The sequence below is a fragment of the Enoplosus armatus genome, chromosome 16 (assembly GCF_043641665.1).
Source record: "Enoplosus armatus isolate fEnoArm2 chromosome 16, fEnoArm2.hap1, whole genome shotgun sequence".
In the NCBI taxonomy this organism is placed as follows: Eukaryota; Metazoa; Chordata; class Actinopteri; order Centrarchiformes; family Enoplosidae; genus Enoplosus; species Enoplosus armatus.
In genome coordinates this window covers 22153774-22172996 of record NC_092195.1, presented here as the reverse complement: position 1 = coordinate 22172996, position 19223 = coordinate 22153774, and the positions used below count along the sequence as shown (strand labels likewise).

Below are 19223 nucleotides of genomic sequence, written 5' to 3'. Positions count from 1 at the left end.
TTGCTCTTTGACTCTGTAGCCAAACATCTGTCAGCTGCTCACGACTTCTCAAAGTGGTGAATGATCTTCTGCTGACATGAATCCAGATTCCAGCTCAGTGCTTCTGTTGCTGGACCATTAATTACGACATGCTCCTAGATCGTCTTGAAACTCGAAGTGTGTTTCTTATTTTAACATTACTTTCTGAAGTGAAATATGGAGCACCTCAGGGCTCTGTTCTTGTCCCTCTGCTATTCTCTTTATATATTTCACCTCTTGGCTAAATCATACACAGTTTTGGAATAAATGTGCTGCTCTAGACATAGAGCTGATGACGCTCAGCTCTATGTTCCTCTAAAGGAGACGATGACGCTCAAATTAGAAATCCAGAGGCCTGTTTATCTGCTGTGATTCCTGGATGATGTAACATCATGCTCCTGACTTCTGATGAAACTAAGATGCTGATCATTGGCCTTGCTCCACATGGACACCAGTTTGATGAAGTAACAGTAACTCTCAACAACTGTGTGATCTCTCAAAGTCCAACAGCCCAGAGTCTCAGCACATTACAGACCTCACCAGGATGTCCTCCTTCCACCGACCAACAGAGCCGACATGAGGTCTGTTCTGTCCTGATGCAGAGATCCTCATTCAGGCCTTTGTCTCATCTGGATTGGATTACTGTAACGGTCACTGCTACTGAAAGTCTTCAGATGGTTCAGAACGCTGCAGTGAGGATCTCAACTAAAACCACAACCTGTGACCATGTTCCACCAGTTTTCACTTCCCTTCATTGGCTCCCTGTCAGATCAGACATTTTGTCCCATCCCGTCCTCTCTCAGAGGCCTGGCCTCCTGTCTGTCCGCAGTTTTAAACAGAAGTCAGCTGGCTGCATCCAGCCCCTTTTCTCTGGAATAATCCTCCTGCTGACTTCAGACAGTCGGACTCTGTTGAGGCCTTTAAATCAAAGCTGAAAACTTTAACTTTCAGTTGGTACTTGTCCTTCATCCTTCAGGCCTTATACCTGTTACCACTTTACCTCCAGGGTCGGTCTCAGTCTCAATGAATCTACTAACAGCAGTACTTATAGATCATCCTGCTAACAGACTGCAGACTTGTTGATATCCACCAACCCTCTGCTGTTTCTGGGCCCTAAAAGCTGCGCAGCTGTTTCTTGCCAGTCTACATCTTCCATCACTTACTTCATTATTATTGTGAGTGTTTCAACCTGACTGAGTCTGAAGTCTCATCATTAGTATCTGGTTCTAAATGTCTATCTGGATCTGAGTTCCTGGCTGGTTCTGGTCCTCCACAGTCCCCTCCATCTGCTTCAGTCTAGTGAAGATGAAGCTGTGAAGGTTTCAGACGATCACACTCGTGTTTCTGTAACTGTGAACGTAAAGTGAATCTTCGATCACAGACTCTGCAGCTGAACGGTTTCTCCCATGTGTGTGCGGCCATGTGTCGCGTCAAATGTCGCTTTTGTGAAAATTCTTTACTACAAACTGAGCAGCTGAATGATTTCTCTCCTGTGTGACTCCTCGTGTGTCTCTTCAGACGTGTCGTGTAGCTCAATGGTTTGTCACCAGTATGACGTGTCCTACGACCTACTGGGACTTCATCATTACTGTCGGTGTTTAAACCTGACTGAGGTTCTCTGGTCTCCTTCCAGTCATCACTGTCTTCAGTCTCAGAGGAGTCTTCAATCATGTCATCAGTATCAGGTTCTAAATGTCTGTCTGGATCTGAGTTCCTGGCTGGTTCTGGTCCTCCACAGTCCTCTCCATCAGCTCTTTGATGAAGCTGTGAGGACTCACCAACACACTTGTGGCTTTTGAACTGTTTATACCAAGTGAATCGTTTGTCACAAAGGCTGCACCTTAATCTCTTGCCCCCTGTGTGGACCGCCATGTGTTGTCTCAGGTTTCCTCCTTGTGCAAATATTCTACCGCAGACTAAACAACTAAAGGAGTGCTCTCCTGTGTGAATCCTCATGTGTATCTTCAGATTTGTCTTGTTACCAAATCTTTTGCCACACTCAGAGCAGCTGTGCAACAGTTTCTCACCAGTAACCGGTGTCATACCACTCACAGGGACTTCATTATGACTGGGAGAGTTTAACCCAGACTGAGGGTCTCTGGTCTCCCTCCAGTCCCTATCACTGTCTTCAGTCTCAGAGGAGTCTGAAGTCTTGTCATCACTAACTGGTTCTAAATGTCTATCTGGATCTGAGTTCCTGGCTGGTCCTGGTCCTCCACAGTCCTCTCCATCAGCTTCTGTTTCCATCTGTTCAGTTTGGCTCTGATGAAGCTGTGAGGACTGAGGTTTCTCTTCATCTTCATCATCTTCACTCTTGAATGTGAACCTGGTGATATCAGCCTCCTCCAGTCCTCGAAGCTGCCCTCCCTCCTGACTGGTCCAGAGTTCCTCCTGCTCCTCTTTAATGTGTGGGGGCTCTGGTGGGTCCTCCTGGTCCAGACTGGGGCTCCAGTCCTGCTGCTCAGGGGGAACCTCTTCTTTACTAACCGACAGCCGCTGGACATCTGCAGGACACTCTGAAAGACAGGAACACATGGAGGAAAACTGAGTTCCTGTTGTTGAAGTCCAGCACACAAACATCTGATGACTCAGATTCCAAGTTTCATAACTGATGATGAAACTGCAGCGCTTATTATATAGACAGGACGAAGGTCTTCAAGTCCACCCTCTGCTGGACTCTCCCACATCATCACTGTTTATACGGCCCAGTGTTCAGAACTGATTCAGACCGTCTTCAGGTCAGTCTGTTTGTCGTCCAGTACAGAGGGTTAAGAGCAGCCTGATGTTTCTGTGGCTTCACTGTCTTTGAACAATCAGGTGACGAACTGTGAATCACACCCTGAACAGCTGAGACCTGAACTGCTGAGACCTGAACTGCTGAGACCTGAACTGCTGAGACCTGAACTGCTCAGACCTGAACTGCTCAGACCTGAACAGCTGAGACCTGAACAGCTGAGACCTGAACTGCTGAGACATGAACTGCTGAGACATAAACAGCTCAGACATAAACAGCTCAGACCTGAACAGCTCAGACCTGAACTGCTCCCTTCTCACTATGTGACAGATGAGATGGATCAATAATGAAAGTAAAGGTTCTCCAGTCTTATAACCACATGACAGACGACATGTGATTATTAGTGCTGTCACTAATCTAATAGCTACACTTTATAACATGAAAGTGATCTGTGCCTCTTAGCTAACAGAGCTAACAGAGCTAACAGCTTCCTCTGACATGACAGTTGGGTTCAGGATGACTGTCTAACCTCGTATCTCCTCGGCCTGTTACGTCCTGTGAAGCTGCTGCTCTTTAACAGTCTGAGCTAACTGCGGCTAACAGGCTAACAGGCTGTGTCCGGGCGGTTAGCTTAGCTAACGTTAGCGGTAAACATGTTTCCAGCAGGACAAAGAACACAAACCTGCCCTCCGCAGCTTTATTTCAGGTTTTAAAACCACATCCAGCAGCTTCCGGTGGCGGCGGTCCAGCTCCTCTTCATACTCGGTTATTGTTCTCTCAACGTGTCCAAAGATCTCGTCGACGGCCGCAGTCAGCCGCTGGTTGATGAAGACCTTCAGACCCTGAAGCCTGGACATCTTCACTGACGCTTCTCTTGATTGTTTAATATCAACTGTTCACATCTTCACCGATCTTCGCTGCTCTCTCTGTAAAAACAACAAGCGATCGCTTCCGGGTCACATTTCAGAATAAAGGCACCAACACTCAAATGATCTGGTGTGACTGTAGTTAGAGTTAAAACTGTGACATGCTGAAATATGAGTTAGATGAGTAAATGAATGTGATATTTCTCGTCTGATGAGTGAGAAGTGGAAAGAAGACCGGAAGTAATGCGTAAAACCTTTAAAATAAGAATTATAAAATCTTCAAATGACTCCATTATACAGCACATGGTGAACTGGTTGCTCATCAGTGTGATGGATGACATCCAGATCAGGTCTGATATTTCGACATTTCATTGATTTAGTCACTCAACATAAATTTCCCCGCTGAGGGATTAATAAAGGATTATCTTATTTTACTGCTTTATCTGATGTTAGCCTCTTATAAAATATAGAACCCCTGAAAGATCTTGTTCAAAACGATTAATATTAATAATCGGTCAACTATCAATCTGTATTTAAACGTAAACCTATGGCGTATGACCATTAAATGCCAATGAAAGAAAGTGGGTAAAACTGTATAAACTTTCATTCTGAAGGCCGGAGGAGTGTACCGGAAACAGTTGTAGTTTTGTTCCGGGCCTTGGCGGGTCCTTCTGGTGGACAGGGGCTGAGTTAGCATGCTAGCCGAACCTAAATAACGTCAGAAACAGCGTCAGCGTTTCTTCTTCGGCTCTTCGGTGAAAATGTCCAGATTTCAGGATCTTGACGGTTTATTCAAGCAGCGGCTGTTGGACGCGGCTCGCGCAGACCTGGAGGGACACTTCGAGACAAAAGGGTCCGGATATGAAGAGAACATCGATCGCCAACAACACCTACTAGACCTGGTCTCAGACCCCGACTCAAAGCTGCGGACAGCGGGTTTGTTCCACGTTTACTGCTCTGTTAACGGCGCAGGGAGCTAGTGCTAAGCTAACGTTAGCTAAAGCATCCATAGCCAGACTGTTAGCCGCAGCTAGCTCCGGCTAAAAAGTTTCCCTTTTTATATTTAACATGGCTAGTGGTTCTAAACACTACAATACCCATTAGCCTCAGCTGCCGTTGCCATCATGCAGGAACCAGTCAGAGGTGAACAGGTTAACCCTGTCGCCATGGTTACTGAATTCATCACGAGCTGGTCCAGAATCTGAAAGTGAACTCATTTAATCTGCTGAATGTTTGTTCAGTCTGTCGCTTTGGACACTTTGTAGACCAAACGATTAATTGATTGATCAAGAAAATAATTGACTGATTTATGAAAATAAATGTTGCAGCCAACAATCGTTACCATGACTACTGGAGGGAAGAGTGCATTCTGATGTCATCATCAATAACTGTGATACAGTGAGAATTAGGAGTGCACCAACGATGACTCTCATTATTGATTCTTCTGATTATCAATTGATCTTTAAAATGTCAAAAAAGAATAAAAGGATGCCAGACGTCATCAGAGAGGCCGCTTCCTGTAAAAGATAAAAACTGGTTGTTTGGTTTGAGAGGTTACAGCGACTCTGCAGGGTTTCTCTTCAGTAGGGCAGCAAATGTATTGATCAGTCGATCGACAGATAATGGATCCACTTTGAGGTTTGACAAAAGGTTCTCAATGTGAGACTGTGCTGCTGTTCTTGGTCTTATATGATCCGAAATTACTTTGGGCTTTTGAAGACGTCACCTTGTGCTCGAGGATGTTTTGATCTCCATTTGATGTTTCACGAAGTCATTTATTATTATTATTTATTTATTATTAAATGAATTAATCAAGACAATAATTGACTGATGTCCAGACCAGTTACAGGTGTTGGTTGAAGGGTCTGAAAGCCTGAACACACCCCTCTACTGGCAGATGTTTCCATGGTTACATTTGATCGAAACATAATGATGATATATAAATATATATAATGTTATGCTGTGATATCGTGTTACAGAACATGTGATGTGACAGATGAAGGTGTCAAACTTCAACAGGAACATTAATATTAATGTCTGTCTGTGTTTCAGTTTTACCTTCAGATGTCCGGAAAGTGATTGTTGGTGAAGAAGAGCAGCAGGACTGGATCCCCAGTATGGACCAGGAGGACCCACCAGAGCCCCCACACATTAAAGAGGAGCAGGAGGAACTCTGGACCAGTCAGGAGGGAGGGCAGCTTCGAGGACTGGAGGAGGCTGATATCACCAGGTTCACATTCAAGAGTGAAGATGATGAAGATGAAGAGAAACCTCAGTCCTCACAGCTTCATCAGAGCCAAACTGAACAGATGGAAACAGAAGCTGATGGAGAGGACTGTGGAGGACCAGGACCAGCCAGGAACTCAGATCCAGATAGACATTTAGAACCAGATACTGACGACAAGACTACAGACTCCTCTGAGACTGAAGACAGTGATGGGGACTGGAGGGATCCTGACAGAAACTCTTTTCACTGCTGTGTTTGTGCTAAAACATTTAAACACAGGGGGAATCTGAATATTCACATGAGAACTCATACAGGAGTGAAACCTTTCTGTTGCTCTGTTTGTGGTAAAAGGTTCACCCAGAAAGCAGGTCTGGACTACCACCTGAGAACTCACACCGGAGAGAGACCGTTCAGTTGCTCAGTTTGTGGTAAAACGTTTCGTCACAAAGGAGCTCTAACGTACCACATGGCGACGCACACAGGAGTGAAACCATTCAGCTGCAGCAACTGTGGCAAAAGATTCAGGGGGACGTCACAGCTCAAAATCCACAAGTGTGTCGGTGACTCATCGCAGATTCACATCAGACAAAGTGACAAACACAAGAAACCGCTGAGCTGTTCCGAGTGTGACGCAACGTTTCCCAACAACTACCTCCTGATGACTCACATGAGAATGCACAAAGGCAAGAAGCTGTTCACCTGCACAGTCTGTGGTCAGAAACGGCAGTTTAGCTCCCACCTGGAGATACACATGAGAACCCACACAGGAGAGAAACCATACAGCTGCTCAGTGTGTGGGAAAAGATTTTCACAAAGAGGGATTATGACGCAGCACATGGCAGTCCACTCAGGGGTGAAACCATTCGGCTGCAGTGACTGTGGAAAAAGATTCTTTTGGCAGTTTCAGATCAAAAAACACAAGTGTCTTGGTGAGTCCTCACAGCAAAGAAGATTTGGCTTCAATCAAAAGAACTGTGGAGCATCAGAACCAGTCAGGAACCTGGATCCAGATAGATATTCTAAATCAGATACTGATAAAAAGACCAAACCGTCTGTTGAAACCGAGGACAGTGTTGACATTGAATTTTGGAAAGAGACCAGGCAACATCAGTCGGGTTTCACTTATCGGAGAAACAAAAAAGTTTCCGTAAAACCTGAACCCAAGATCGATGACAGTGTTGGCAAACAGACCAGAGACCCTCAGTCAGGTTTAAACCATCTGAAAGATGAGGACGTGTCTGTAAGTGATGCAGGATATATTACTGTCAGGAAACCAGTCAGCTTCTCTCTGCAGACGCTCAACAAGTGTCACACTGGAGAGAAACCAGTCAGTTGCTTATTTTGTGGGAAAGGATTTGCGACCGGAGGATATCTGACGAGACACATGTCCGTCCACACAGGAGAGAAACTACTCGGTTGTGTCGTTTGTGAGAAAAGATTCCCTTTGGAGTCAGAGCTCATCAGCCATCAGTGTGTTGGCGAGTCGTCGTGCTGCTCAGTCTGTAACACAGGATTTAGTGACAGCGAGTCTTTAGTGAAACACATGAGAATCCACACTGGACAAACTCAGTTCAGCTGCTCGGTCTGTGGTGAAGAGTTTGCGTGGAGGCGATATCTGACAAAACACATGGAAGTCCACGCAAAGGAGAAAATCTACAGCTGCAGCGATTGTGGAGAAAGATTCACTCGGCTTTACCAGCTCAACTACCATCAGTGTGTTGGAGAGTCCTCACAGCTCCATCAACCTCAGGACCACATTACTGCCAACACATCGTTCAGCTGCTCTCAATGTGGGAAAGTATTTGGCCGTAAGCACCGGCTGCAGGTGCACATGAGAATCCACACCGGGGAGAAACCCTTCAGCTGCTCGTTGTGTCTGAAAACCTTCAGTGAAAGTGGAAATCTGAAGGTGCACATGAGGACGCACACTGGAGAGAAACGCTTCAGCTGCAGTCTTTGCGACCGAAGATTCACGTGGATTTATCAGCTAAAAAGACACGAGTGTGTTGGTCGTCAGTCCTCACAGGAGGACAGAGAGCCTCCAGCCAGCAGCTCATCTGGACTCATGGAAACAGAGGATAGTGGAGAACCAGAACCAGCCAGGAACTCAGACCCAGATAGACATTTAGAACCTGACACTAATGACGAGACTGAAGACTCCTCTGAAGCTGAGACTCTCAGAGACGACTGGAGGGAGACCAGAGATCCTCAGTCAAGTATGAACCCTCTGACACATGACGAAGTCTCTACAACATGTGAGACTGGCAACCACCACCTCCTGGTCCACATGAGAGACCACACAGGAGAGAAACAGTTAAAAGAAAGAGGAAGTCTGAGCCAACACATGGCAGTCCATACAGGAGTACACAGGGGGGCAAAGCAGGAGGACCCACCAGAGCCCCCACACATTAAAGAGGAACAGGAGGAACTCTGGACCAGTCAGGAGGGGGAGCAGCTTCAAGGGCTGGAGGAGGCTGATATCACCAGGTTCACATTCAAGAGTGAAGAAGATGATGAAGAGAAACCTCAGTCCTCACAGCTTCATCAGAGCCAAACTGAACAGATGGAAACAGAAGCTGATGGAGAGGACTGTGGAGGACCAGGACCAGCAAGGAACTCAGATCCAGATAGACATTTAGAACCAGATACTGACGACAAGACTTCAGACTCTTCTGAGACTGAAGACAGTGTTGACAGTGACTTTTGGAAGGAGACCAGAAAACGCCCACCAGATTTGAGCTCTGTGAAGAAGACTGAATCCTCTGAAAGTGTTCTGGGATCTGATTTCAGGGCCTCAGAGTCTCTGGAACCAGAGAGTGATGACAGTGTTGACAGTGATTTTTGGAAAGACAACAGGAAACCTCCGTTAGGTTTAAACTCTTTGAAAAGTAACGACGCCTCTGAAGGTGACGTGAGATCTGACGGCGTCAGTAAACCATACAGCTGCTCAGAGTGCGGGAAGAGGTTCCTCCACATCTGCTACATGAAGAACCACATGAAGTTTCACACCGGAGAGAGGGCCTTCTTCTGTTCTGTCTGCGGTCAGAAGTGTCTTTACAAGTCCCATCTGAAGATACACATGAGGACTCACACAGGAGAGAAACCATTCGTTTGTCCAGTTTGTGGTAAGAAATACGCTCATAAGGCCAGTATGCAGTCTCACATGTCCGTCCACACGGAGGACAAACAGTACAGCTGCAGCGTCTGTGACAAGAGCTTCGCCTGGTACACAGAGCTCAAGTACCACCAGTGTGTTGGAGAGTGAAGCTCTGGACTGACCAGAGACCACAAAGTCCAGAACTCAGACGTTCAGGTTTCATGTGACAAAGTGAAGCAGTGAATCCTCACAGGAAACTACTCATAATGATCAGGCTCTCTGTTTCATGTCACGATGTCAGACCAGAAGAGTCAACTCTGCGGAGGGGGTGGACTCAAAGGCCTGGACCCAGACAGCTGTATTCAGACCGCCTACTATACCAGCAGTAGTACTGATTTGGCCAAAGTGTAGCATGGAGTACGCTGTTTGTCACTCAGATCAGATCCACAAGGCCTCATTTAAAGGTTTGTTCAGGCTTTCATCAGGCAGGGGGGGGCAGAATACCTGCAGCATTATTACTGAGCCTGGCCGGCACACTGCACAGTTTCATACTGCATCCTGAGAAGAAAGGCAGTATGTTGTATGTACTGCATTCTGCGTTTGTCGGTAGTATGTTGGCGGTTCTGAGTACAGCCCATCTCTTTACAAAAGAGAGTTTTCTTTCTATGAACTCTGGACTGGGACTCACATTCAAGATAAACTTCATGAGACGCGTCGTTGTTTCAGATGTTTCTCAGGTCTTTATTGTTGTAAATTAATTGTGAACTTAAAGCAAATGTGGAAATGACAAATACTAAAGTATTGTATTTTACTTTGAAATCAGCTTCAAAACTTTAAAGTTGTAGCTAGAAGTGCCTTTGAAATTAAACGAATGATTTTTATTCACATTTTAATAAAATATGAATTAAAACTCAACATGTGTGTTTCTATAAAAGTTAATAATAATGTTGCAGCTGCACTGACGTTAAATAGGAAGTTAAAATGCGACAGAAAGAACTTAATCAGCTCTAAATCTGCAGCGTTTCTGTGTGAATTCTGCTCTAAAAATGAAGCAACACAAATGAAAAATGAATCAATATTAACAAATATTAATAATGTTAATATATGTATATATATTATGTCATGTTAGTTTGGGCAGACTGGATGTGGCAGGATGTTGGTGTTTAAAAACCGCTCTGAATTTCTTTGTTTCGTCTTTTGTGGGAAATACGTGTGTTTTCATTTTGAAGTTGGAATCAAATTAAAAAAAGTTCAATTTCTGTTTTTGAGGTTTTTTTAGATTTGTGTTTGAAAACAGGAGGAACAAAAATATAATGCGTTATTTGTTTTTCTATTTTTCCTGTGAATTAAGAACAGTTTTCTCCTTCTAACTGGAACAGAAATGAAACCAGAAAACAACTTGTTCTGTTCACATTATCTGCACAAGTTATCACAACATTGTCTTTGGCTCCGGACGGACGGACGGACGGACTTTCCCTTTAACGTTCTGGACAGTAAAGTAAGTTAACCAGAAGACTGTTCTGCTGTGACTCGATGAGTTCTGAACATCTGACCTGACACAGAAGGACCCTCAGACTGGACCCTAACCCTCAGGTTGACCCCCAGCTAACTGCCTCCACCCTGTCAGTCTGACGTCAGCTGGTTTCCTTCTTCAAGACTCTCCGACATGTTTGGAGTTCATTACGAGCCGCTGCTGTAAGAAGACAGACACGTCCTCAGCTCATATTTTCACTTTCTTTGGGTAAAATGAACAAAATAAGAGTGTCTGTTGAACTTCCTCTTCATGGTGAGCAGCTTGTACTGATTACACACACACACACACACACACACACACAGCGGAAAGCACAGATGAAATATTCAGAAGATCATATCAGCCGGTTAGAATATTTGCTGAATTTAAAAAACAAACAGAATCAGAGATGAGATCAGCCATGGTCCTTTTCAATATATAGTCTGAAAGTAACAAAGCACATGGACTCAGGGGGCTCTGGTGGGACCTCCTGGTCCAGACTGGGGCTCCAGTCCTGCTGCTCAGGGGGAACCTCTTCTTTACGGACCGACGCCTGCAAGGCACTCTGAAAGACAGGATCATGCGGACATGTGATCATTGTGTCCCAGTATGTTCAGGAAGTTCATGCCAAGAAAAGTTTATACTCCATAAACTCTGACGTGTCCTTTAAGAAACATAACTATCGCGTGAGGAAAACTCTACAGAAGAAGAAGAAGCGATCAAACCTGCTCTGTGTAGCCGGACCTCGTACTCCGCTATCGTTCTTTCAAAAAGGCCAAATATCTCTTGCGCAGCCGCAGTGAGTCTCTGCTTCACCAACGTTCTCAGCATTTGTTCTTTACACATTTTCACACACACACAGAAACTTTATCTCCGTCAGAAACTCTGTTCGCTCTCCGTCAGACAGTCACTCTGACTAGTGCCCTGTGCTGCTGCTGCTGCTGCTTCTTCTTCGGTTTTAAAGGTGCTTGCCGCCACCTGCTGTATCGGAGTGTAACATCATGACTTTATAAGGAAGTTCTATTCTGGTTGTTCAAAAAGTGTAATCTGGATCAGAATGATCCGGATTTGGAAATCCCCTTTTTTCTAACCAGGATCAGGTAATCCGTCTTACTTTGATACCGGTTTTTCTAAGAAAACTGGATTGGGATCACCCTGATCGAAAATCCAACTTTTTAGGGACACCAGTGCTCTGAATGGTAACAGCAGGTAGCAGCCAGCAGGGGGCCAGTCCAGGAGACGGACCGACAGAAAACCACCATGCTCCTCCGTCAGACTCCTCAGCTGAAAGTGAATGTGACTGCTGCGTCTCTGATGTCACCATGAATCATTTGCAGTGCTAAATGCTCATTAAAATATTATTTATTTTATGATTTAATTAATCATACTTATTAATTAATGATTAATTACTTATTTTATGAGTTATTGTACTGAATGGTTTATGATGCAGCCTCATTTTTACTTCATCACAGTAACAATTAAACAAATCAAGCTCTCTCCTCCTCCCCTCTCTCCTCTCCTCCTCCCTCCTCTCCTCTCCTCCTCCTCTCTCCACTCCAAATCTTTTGATTTGGATAATTGTTTTCCGAGAGTTCTGATCATGTCATAAACTAAAATATGTCTTTCTTCAAACTGAAAGGACTTAATAAAGAGCTTCTTAGTTCCTTCCATGTTTCTTTTTTTCCTCCACTCCTTGAAAAGGCATCACAACATTAATGACATTTACATGTAATTTCATGATATCTCCATATCACCTGAGGAAAGCCCAGGATGTGGTTGAAAGCTTATTGGGACCTTATGTTGAGAATTAGATTTATCTTCTGCGTGTTACTCGGAGTCGGACTGTAATTTCGGTAACACGTCTGGACTTTTATTTTGAAGCTCAGCAACTGATCTGCCCCGGAAGCTTCTTTACTGTCGCTAACTTGACACTTTTTGAACAAGATGGCGTCCAGTCGAACATCGGTCTTAGCAGAGTCTCACAGTGATCCAGCGGAGTCTCTGTGTGTCTGATGTTCACCTGTTCTCTGAATGTTTCACCTCTGACTCATCTCCCGGGAGCCTACTGAAGGTAGCTTAGCATGCTAGCTGGAAACAGACCGACGGGCCGGAAGTCAGCAGCATGGCGCTAGTCAGAGAGACTGTTTGATGGAGAGCAAACAGAGTTTCTGTCTTTGTGTGAAAATGTTGGTGAAGCAGCGACCGACTACGGCGGGAACAACAGCAGAGCGACAGAATTCTGCACTTTACGGTAACTGAACGACGTTAAATGGTCTGACAGGTGTCCTCAAGTGACGTCACCTGAGTGTTTATACAGATCCTCCTGAAGAGGATTAATGATTCACTCATTTATTAATGATTCACTCCTGATTCATTCAGACAGTTTTCTTCTTTTTTCTATGGCGACCAGCAGAAACACTGACAACACAAACATGATGAAACATGTCAAAGACAGCTAACCTGAAGTCCCATGATGCCTCTCTTCCTGCCTTTCAGAGTGTCCTGCAGACGTCCAGCTGTCGGTCCGTAAAGAAGAGGTTCCCCCTGAGCAGCAGGACTGGAGCCCCAGTCTGCACCAGGAGGACCCACCAGAGCCCCCACACATTAAAGAGGAGCAGGAAGAACTCTGGACCAGTCAGGGGGGGGGGCAGCTTCGAGGGCTGGAGGAGGCTGATATCACCAGGTTCACATTCAAGAGTGAAGAAGATGATGAAGAAGAGAAACCTCAGTGCTCACAGCTTCATCAGAGCCAAACTGGACAGATGGAAACAGAAGCTGATGGAGGGGACTGTGGAGGACCAGAACCAGCCTGGAACTCAGATCCAGATAGACATTTAGAACCAGATACTGACGACAAGACTTCAGACTCCTCTGAGACTGAAGACAGTGATGGGGACTGGAGGGAGACCAGAGACCCTCAGTCTGGGTTAAACTCTGTGAAACATGATATCAGTAACTCTGAGAAGGAGTCGTTCAGCTGCTCTCAGTGTGATAAAACGTTCGGCCACAAGACGAACCTGAAGAGACACATGAAGACTCACTCAGGAGAGAAACCCTTCAGCTGCTCATTTTGCAGTAAACGTTTTAACCGGAGGGAACACCTGACGGCTCACATGAGGTGTCATTCAGGAGAAAAACCGTTCAGCTGCTCAGTTTGTAACACAAGCTTCAGTCATGGCTGGTCGTTGGAGAAGCACATGAGAGTCCACACCGGGGAGAAACCTTTCAGTTGCTCACTGTGCAGTAAAAGATTCAGGCAGCGCTCTGATTTGGTTGCACACTTTAGGATTCATACAGGAGAGAAACCTTTCAGCTGCTCGGTTTGTAACACGAGTTTCACTCAGCGTCACACTTTAGTTCAGCACATGAGGACTCACACGGGTGTGAAACCTTTCATCTGCTCAGTTTGTGGGAAGAGATTCTCACGAAAGGGACATCTGACGAGACACATGGCGGCTCACACTGGAGAGAAACCATTCAGCTGCAGCGTTTGTGACAAAAGCTTCACTTGGCAGTCGCAGTTTAAACGACACCAGTGTGTTGGTGAGAGCAGCAGGAAGTGAAGAACTTCACTTCAAAAAGTGTTACTGAGAAATGAGTCTCCTGTCTCACATTTGACCAAAGACACTATAGGTGTCTTTAAGTGGACAAAGAGTCGTCTTTTGTCCACATAATAATAAAAACAATAATGATAATAATACATGAACGTTGTGTCTTCTTATTGAACTTACAAACATTTGCTTTCTCTCTGAGAGTCAGATAAGAAGATTGTTATTAATGTCATGTACGGAGTCAGGACGGGGTTAGCCTAGCTTAGCATAAAGACTGGAGACAGAATCATCTTTAGTGGCCGAGTGTGTGAACATACAAGAACAGAAACACAGCTAAAAAAACAGGGACAACAAAGGTGAACAAACATTCAGCTATTATTTACATACGTATGTGGAGGATATATATATATATATATACACAAACGAAAGTATATTTATAAACAACAACATAAAGTGTCTGTATATACAATGTGCACTGAAGCTCTCTCATTAACACAATGTCACGTCAACCTCCACAGGGACCCATGTACGTCATGTTGATGTTAATCAGCGTGTGTTTTCAGTGTTTAAGTACAGTGAAGTTTCTCATAGGTGTTACATTGGTTGGGATCTGGGCCTGCTACATGTCCCATATCATGTAGTGGTCTTGTGTGGAAGCATCAATCTGCAGCTGTCCTCCTTTAGCAGTAAGGATACAAAAATAAGAATAAACCTGGAAGCAGGAAATTATACAAAATGTGTGACGACGATCAAACAGCAGCTGAAATGTCTCTGTCAGTTAAACTTCACATATTTAAATGTATCTCAGCTGTGGGAGAATAGTGTCCATAGTGTCCTGGCACACTTTAATCTGAATTCTGTCTGCTGAGAGGAAACATCAGGGTGAACACATGATGCATGAAGAACTGGTCTAGAGCCAGTAGAAGTACTCAGATCCTGTACTGAAAGAAATGTACTAATACCACACTGTGAAAATACTCACATAAGTATTGTCAGTATCACAGTAAAAGTATGTAAGTACTGTCAGTATCACAGTAAAAGTGTATAAGTACTGTCAGTATCACAGTAAAATGTTCCCTGTCAGTGTTTCTGTTCTCTCTGTTTCTGGATTCATATTTCTGCTGCATTCATGTGTCTGTAGATGTTTCAGGTTGAGCTCATTTGAAGTACTTTATATACTGTTGGGTACTTTCATGTACAGTGATGCATCATATTCTATAAGATCAGCATGTGAGCCCTGTGAGAACTATGTATCTCTGTAAAGTCGACTTTTCATGAGCTCTGGAACATCTGAAGATACGAGGTTCATCACAAACACCTGGAGGTACGTCACAAACATCTGGAGGTACGAGGTTCATCACAAACATCTGGAGATATGAGGTTCACAGTTTCACTTTAAAAACAAACTGCCATGAAACAATTCGGTTTTATTGATATTGCACCAAATCACAACAAAAGTCATCTCACAACACGACGGTCTGGACCGACTCTTCATAATGTTGTAAACACAGAACACAAGCAGCAGCTGTCTTTGAACGCAGCTCCCTGCACCTGCACACAGTCACCAGCAGGGGGCGCTCGGCTTCTGAACCTCTGAACGTGGTCCTGTACGGAGGCTTCGACATGTCAGCTTACAGCGGAGAAATGTAAAGAAATAAAGTTGTTTTTGTTCTTTTAATCAACTTTATTGAAAACTAAATCTCAACTTTCCAATACAGTAACATTAGGTTGAATATATAATATATATTATAAATTATAAATATAGGCCTTCCACGTTTGAAGCATTTAAACACAATTTGGTCATCTTCTTAAAATCCATATTAATGAATATTAACAGTAAGAATTCATTAAAACTACTTGTTTCCCTGGATTTGTATTTTAAGTAATATCTTCTCTCTCACTTTGATAAGACACTTTTGAAAACAGATTTTGATTACTTCCTAATCAGTATTTGTGGCATCATGTTCTCAGTTATATTGTAATGAAAATATATTGTTCTACAGACGCCTGTATACATATATATTTCTAACAGCAAATGAACACTCTTCTGTTTGTACATGTTTTTATTTCACACTTTAATAATGTAAACATGTTTCACGTCCATAAAGCTCCTTTGAACTGAAGACTAACTTCTCAATAAACATTTATTTTCTGTAAATAAAACATTTCCACTCATGCGTCAAACATCACTGTACATCCATCATGGTACTATAACTGCTATAGTATGTCAGTGTTTTTAATCAAGTCTTTCTAACCTTATACTCATGTTGCAGATTGTTCCTGTCGTTCCCGCCTCAGCTAAGTGAACTCTGAGGTGGAACATCAGCAGTTTATTTGCGATGAGTCGGCTTCAGGTGTTGCTGCTCTCGCCGACACACTTGTGACTTTTGACCTGCGACTGCCACGTGAACCTCTTGTCACAAACGCTGCAGCTGAACTGTTTCTGTCCGGTGTGCACTGAGAAGTGATACGTCAGATTTGCCTTTTGAGAAAAACTTTTGTCGCACACTGGACAACTATATGGTTTCTCTCCTGTGTGGACAGTCATGTGTTTCTTCAGACCTCCCTTTTGTGTGAAGCTTTTGTCACAATATAAGCAACTGAACGGTTTCTCCCCCGTGTGGATTCTCATGTGATTCACCAAAGCACTGCGAACAGCAAAGCTGGTGTCACAAAACGAGCAGCTGAACGGTTTTTCTCCAGAGTGACATCTCATGTGACGGATTAAGTTTGGCCTCTGAGAAAATCTTTTACCACAAACCGAGCAACTGTAGGGTTTCTCTCCTGTGTGAAACCTCATGTGTCTCCTCAGACTGTCCTTGCGACCAAATTTTCTGCCACATTCACAACAGATGAACGACTTTTTGGCAGCATTGAATGTGACGTCACTCACAGGGACGTCATTACGTTTCAGGGGGTTTAAGTCTCTGGTCTCCTTAGAACCATCATCACTGACTTCAGTCTCAGCATCAGAGGACTCTGAAGCCTTGTCGTCACTAACTGGTTGTAGATGTTTATCTGGATCTGAGTTCCTGGCTGGTTCTGGTCCTTCACAGTCCTCTCCATCAGTTCCTGTTTCCATCTGTCCAGTTGAGCTGCTGGCTGGAGGTTGATGAAGCTGTGAGGACTGAGCTTCGTCTTCATCATCCTCCTCCTTTACTTCCTCCAGTCCTCGAAGCTGCTCTCCCTCCTGAGTGGTCCAGAGTTCCTCCTGCTCCTCTTTAATGCGTGGGGGCTCTGGGTCCTCCTGGTCCAGACTGGGGCTCCAGTCCTGCTGCTCAGGGGGAACCTCTTCTTTACTGACCGACAGCTGCTGGACATCTGCAGGACAGTCTGAAAGACAGGAACACATCGAGGAAAACTGAGTTCATGTTGAAATCCAGCTGGATACTCAACACTTCATGTTAGTGAGATTGTGTCTATGTGTGTGGGCTCAGCCCAGCTACTGCTACATAATAGAAGGATGGTGTATTCAGGTCAGGTGATGGAATGTTGATTTTGGAGAAAAGTGATTTTTATTTTTTATGAACACAAACACGTCATCTGCATAAAGACGGATCTTTACTGTCTGCTGGTTTATTAAACTGATTTCATTGTCCTACTTTCAGGTAAATGTGTCTCTTGGGGCACCGTGGTAGCTCACTTTGTAGCTAACTTGGTAGAGCGGGTGTCCCAGGTACAAAGGCTAGTCCTTACCGCAGTGGGTTCGATTCCGACCTTTGCTGCGTGTCATCCCCTCACACTCTCTCATCTGTCACTATTGATTAAAGGCAAAAGCCCAAAAATAGAATGTAAGAAGAAATGTGTCACTTGTGATTTTGGGTCAAATAGAATGGACTTAAATAGAAACTGAAGTCAGCGCTCCTCAGAGGGTGAACATGTCATGCTGCTGCTTTCATGTTGAATGGCTTTCAGTGACGATGTGAAATCACAAAGGACCTTTATGTTTAATTAGGTGAACGTAGCTGCATATAACCACTGCTGGAAGAAGTACTCGGATCCTTTCCTGCAGTGTAAAAATACTCTGTTACAGTAAATAAGTATTACCAGCACAATGTACTTAATCATTAAGGTATATACAGTAAAAGTATTCACAATGCAGAGTGTTGAACGACGGAGCCTTCAGCATTACTTATTTTTTATCTTCTGCAAACAAGATAATTATTTTACATATAAGTTATTATCGTGTGCAACGAGACTTCAGTGTTTCTGTTTGTTTACAACTTCATCATTCTTACAGTACATGATGATCTCATCCCAGCAGAGCTTCAACCTGATTGGTCCAATCAGCAACATACCTGGAAACACCTGTGAGGGTCTTTAGTCTGAAATGCTTCATTCATGTTTAATAAGTTGATGTTTTGTGTGTAAAATCAAACTACAGCTGTTAAATACATTTGGTGGAGTACAAGTATGTACTCGAGTACAAATACTTCAGAATTGTACTTAAGGTCAGTACCTGAGTAGATGTACTTAGTTACAACATGTTTTAAAAAATCTTTGTGAGAACGACTGACAGGGACCAGACCTGAAGACTTTAGTCACATCAAACAGACCCACACCGGACCAGACCCGGTCCAACTGAGCCAGACTGGACTAGCCTGGAACAGACCCGGTCCAACTGGGTCCCATCAGTCGTCAGATTCATCATAGACACAGTCCTAACGTGTGCGAGTCCATTACATCACCAGCACCAACTACGACCTCACACCTGAACAGGTGTTCCTCTCAGTGAAGAAGTTGTCAGTGGAATTAAGCCTTAGTGGTACAAAGAGAGCGTCAACTCTGATAATGACCCATGAAGACTCTCAACAGATGAAGCTAACAGAGCTAACAGCTTCCTCTGACATGAGTTGGGTTCAGGATGACTGTCTAACCTCGTATCTCCTCGGCCTGTTATCTCCTGTGAAGCTGCTGCTCTTTAGCAGTGTAAGCTAACTGCGGCTAACAGGCTAACAGGCTGTGTCCAGGCGGTTTAGCTAACGTTAGCTTAGCTAACGTGGGGGGCTTAGCTAACGTTAGCGGTAAACATGTTTCCAGCAGGACAAAGAACACAAACCTGCCCTCCGCAGCTTTATTTCAGGTTTTAAAACCACATCCAGCAGCTTCCGGTGGCGGCGGTCCAGCTCCTCTTCATACTCGGTTATTGTTCTCTCAACGTGTCCAAAGATCTCGTCGACGGCCGCAGTCAGCCGCTGGTTGATGAAGACCTTCAGACCC

General features: G+C 44.3%; 3 protein-coding genes across 4 annotated transcripts in view; 2 read left to right on the top strand and 1 right to left on the bottom strand.

The window, feature by feature from the left end:
• Positions 1-1244: 1244 nt before the first annotated feature.
• Positions 1245-19223, bottom strand: part of LOC139299322 (zinc finger protein 250-like) — a 17993-nt gene continuing 14 nt past the window's right edge. Inside the window, exons 1-6 of the mRNA XM_070922215.1 lie at positions 19063-19223; positions 16357-17336; positions 6545-6584; positions 3435-3620; positions 1628-2534; positions 1245-1329 (exon numbers count right to left, since the gene is read on the bottom strand). The exon at positions 19063-19223 is cut by the window's right edge and continues 14 nt beyond it. Coding sequence (XP_070778316.1) covers positions 1245-1329; positions 1628-2534; positions 3435-3620; positions 6545-6584; positions 16357-17336; positions 19063-19223 — 2359 coding nt within the window. The remainder of the gene's footprint in view (positions 1330-1627; positions 2535-3434; positions 3621-6544; positions 6585-16356; positions 17337-19062) is intronic.
• Positions 4380-9760, top strand: LOC139298520 (zinc finger protein 845-like). The gene is made up of 3 exons (XM_070921161.1): positions 4380-4554; positions 5671-8158; positions 8216-9760. Exons 1-3 carry the CDS (start codon positions 4380-4382, stop codon positions 9108-9110), a joined length of 3558 nt encoding a protein of 1185 aa, XP_070777262.1. The 3' UTR covers positions 9111-9760.
• LOC139298533 (oocyte zinc finger protein XlCOF6.1-like) lies at positions 12620-14137 on the top strand. 2 transcript variants are annotated; one of them, XM_070921177.1, is made up of 3 exons: positions 12620-12703; positions 12949-13776; positions 13858-14137. In XM_070921177.1, the coding sequence occupies exons 1-3, from the start codon at positions 12637-12639 to the stop codon at positions 14013-14015; spliced, it is 1053 nt and encodes a 350-aa protein (XP_070777278.1). In that variant the 5' UTR covers positions 12620-12636; the 3' UTR covers positions 14016-14137. The 2 variants fall into 2 exon arrangements, with proteins under 2 accessions (XP_070777278.1, XP_070777277.1); XM_070921176.1 differs by having other exon boundaries at positions 12949-14137.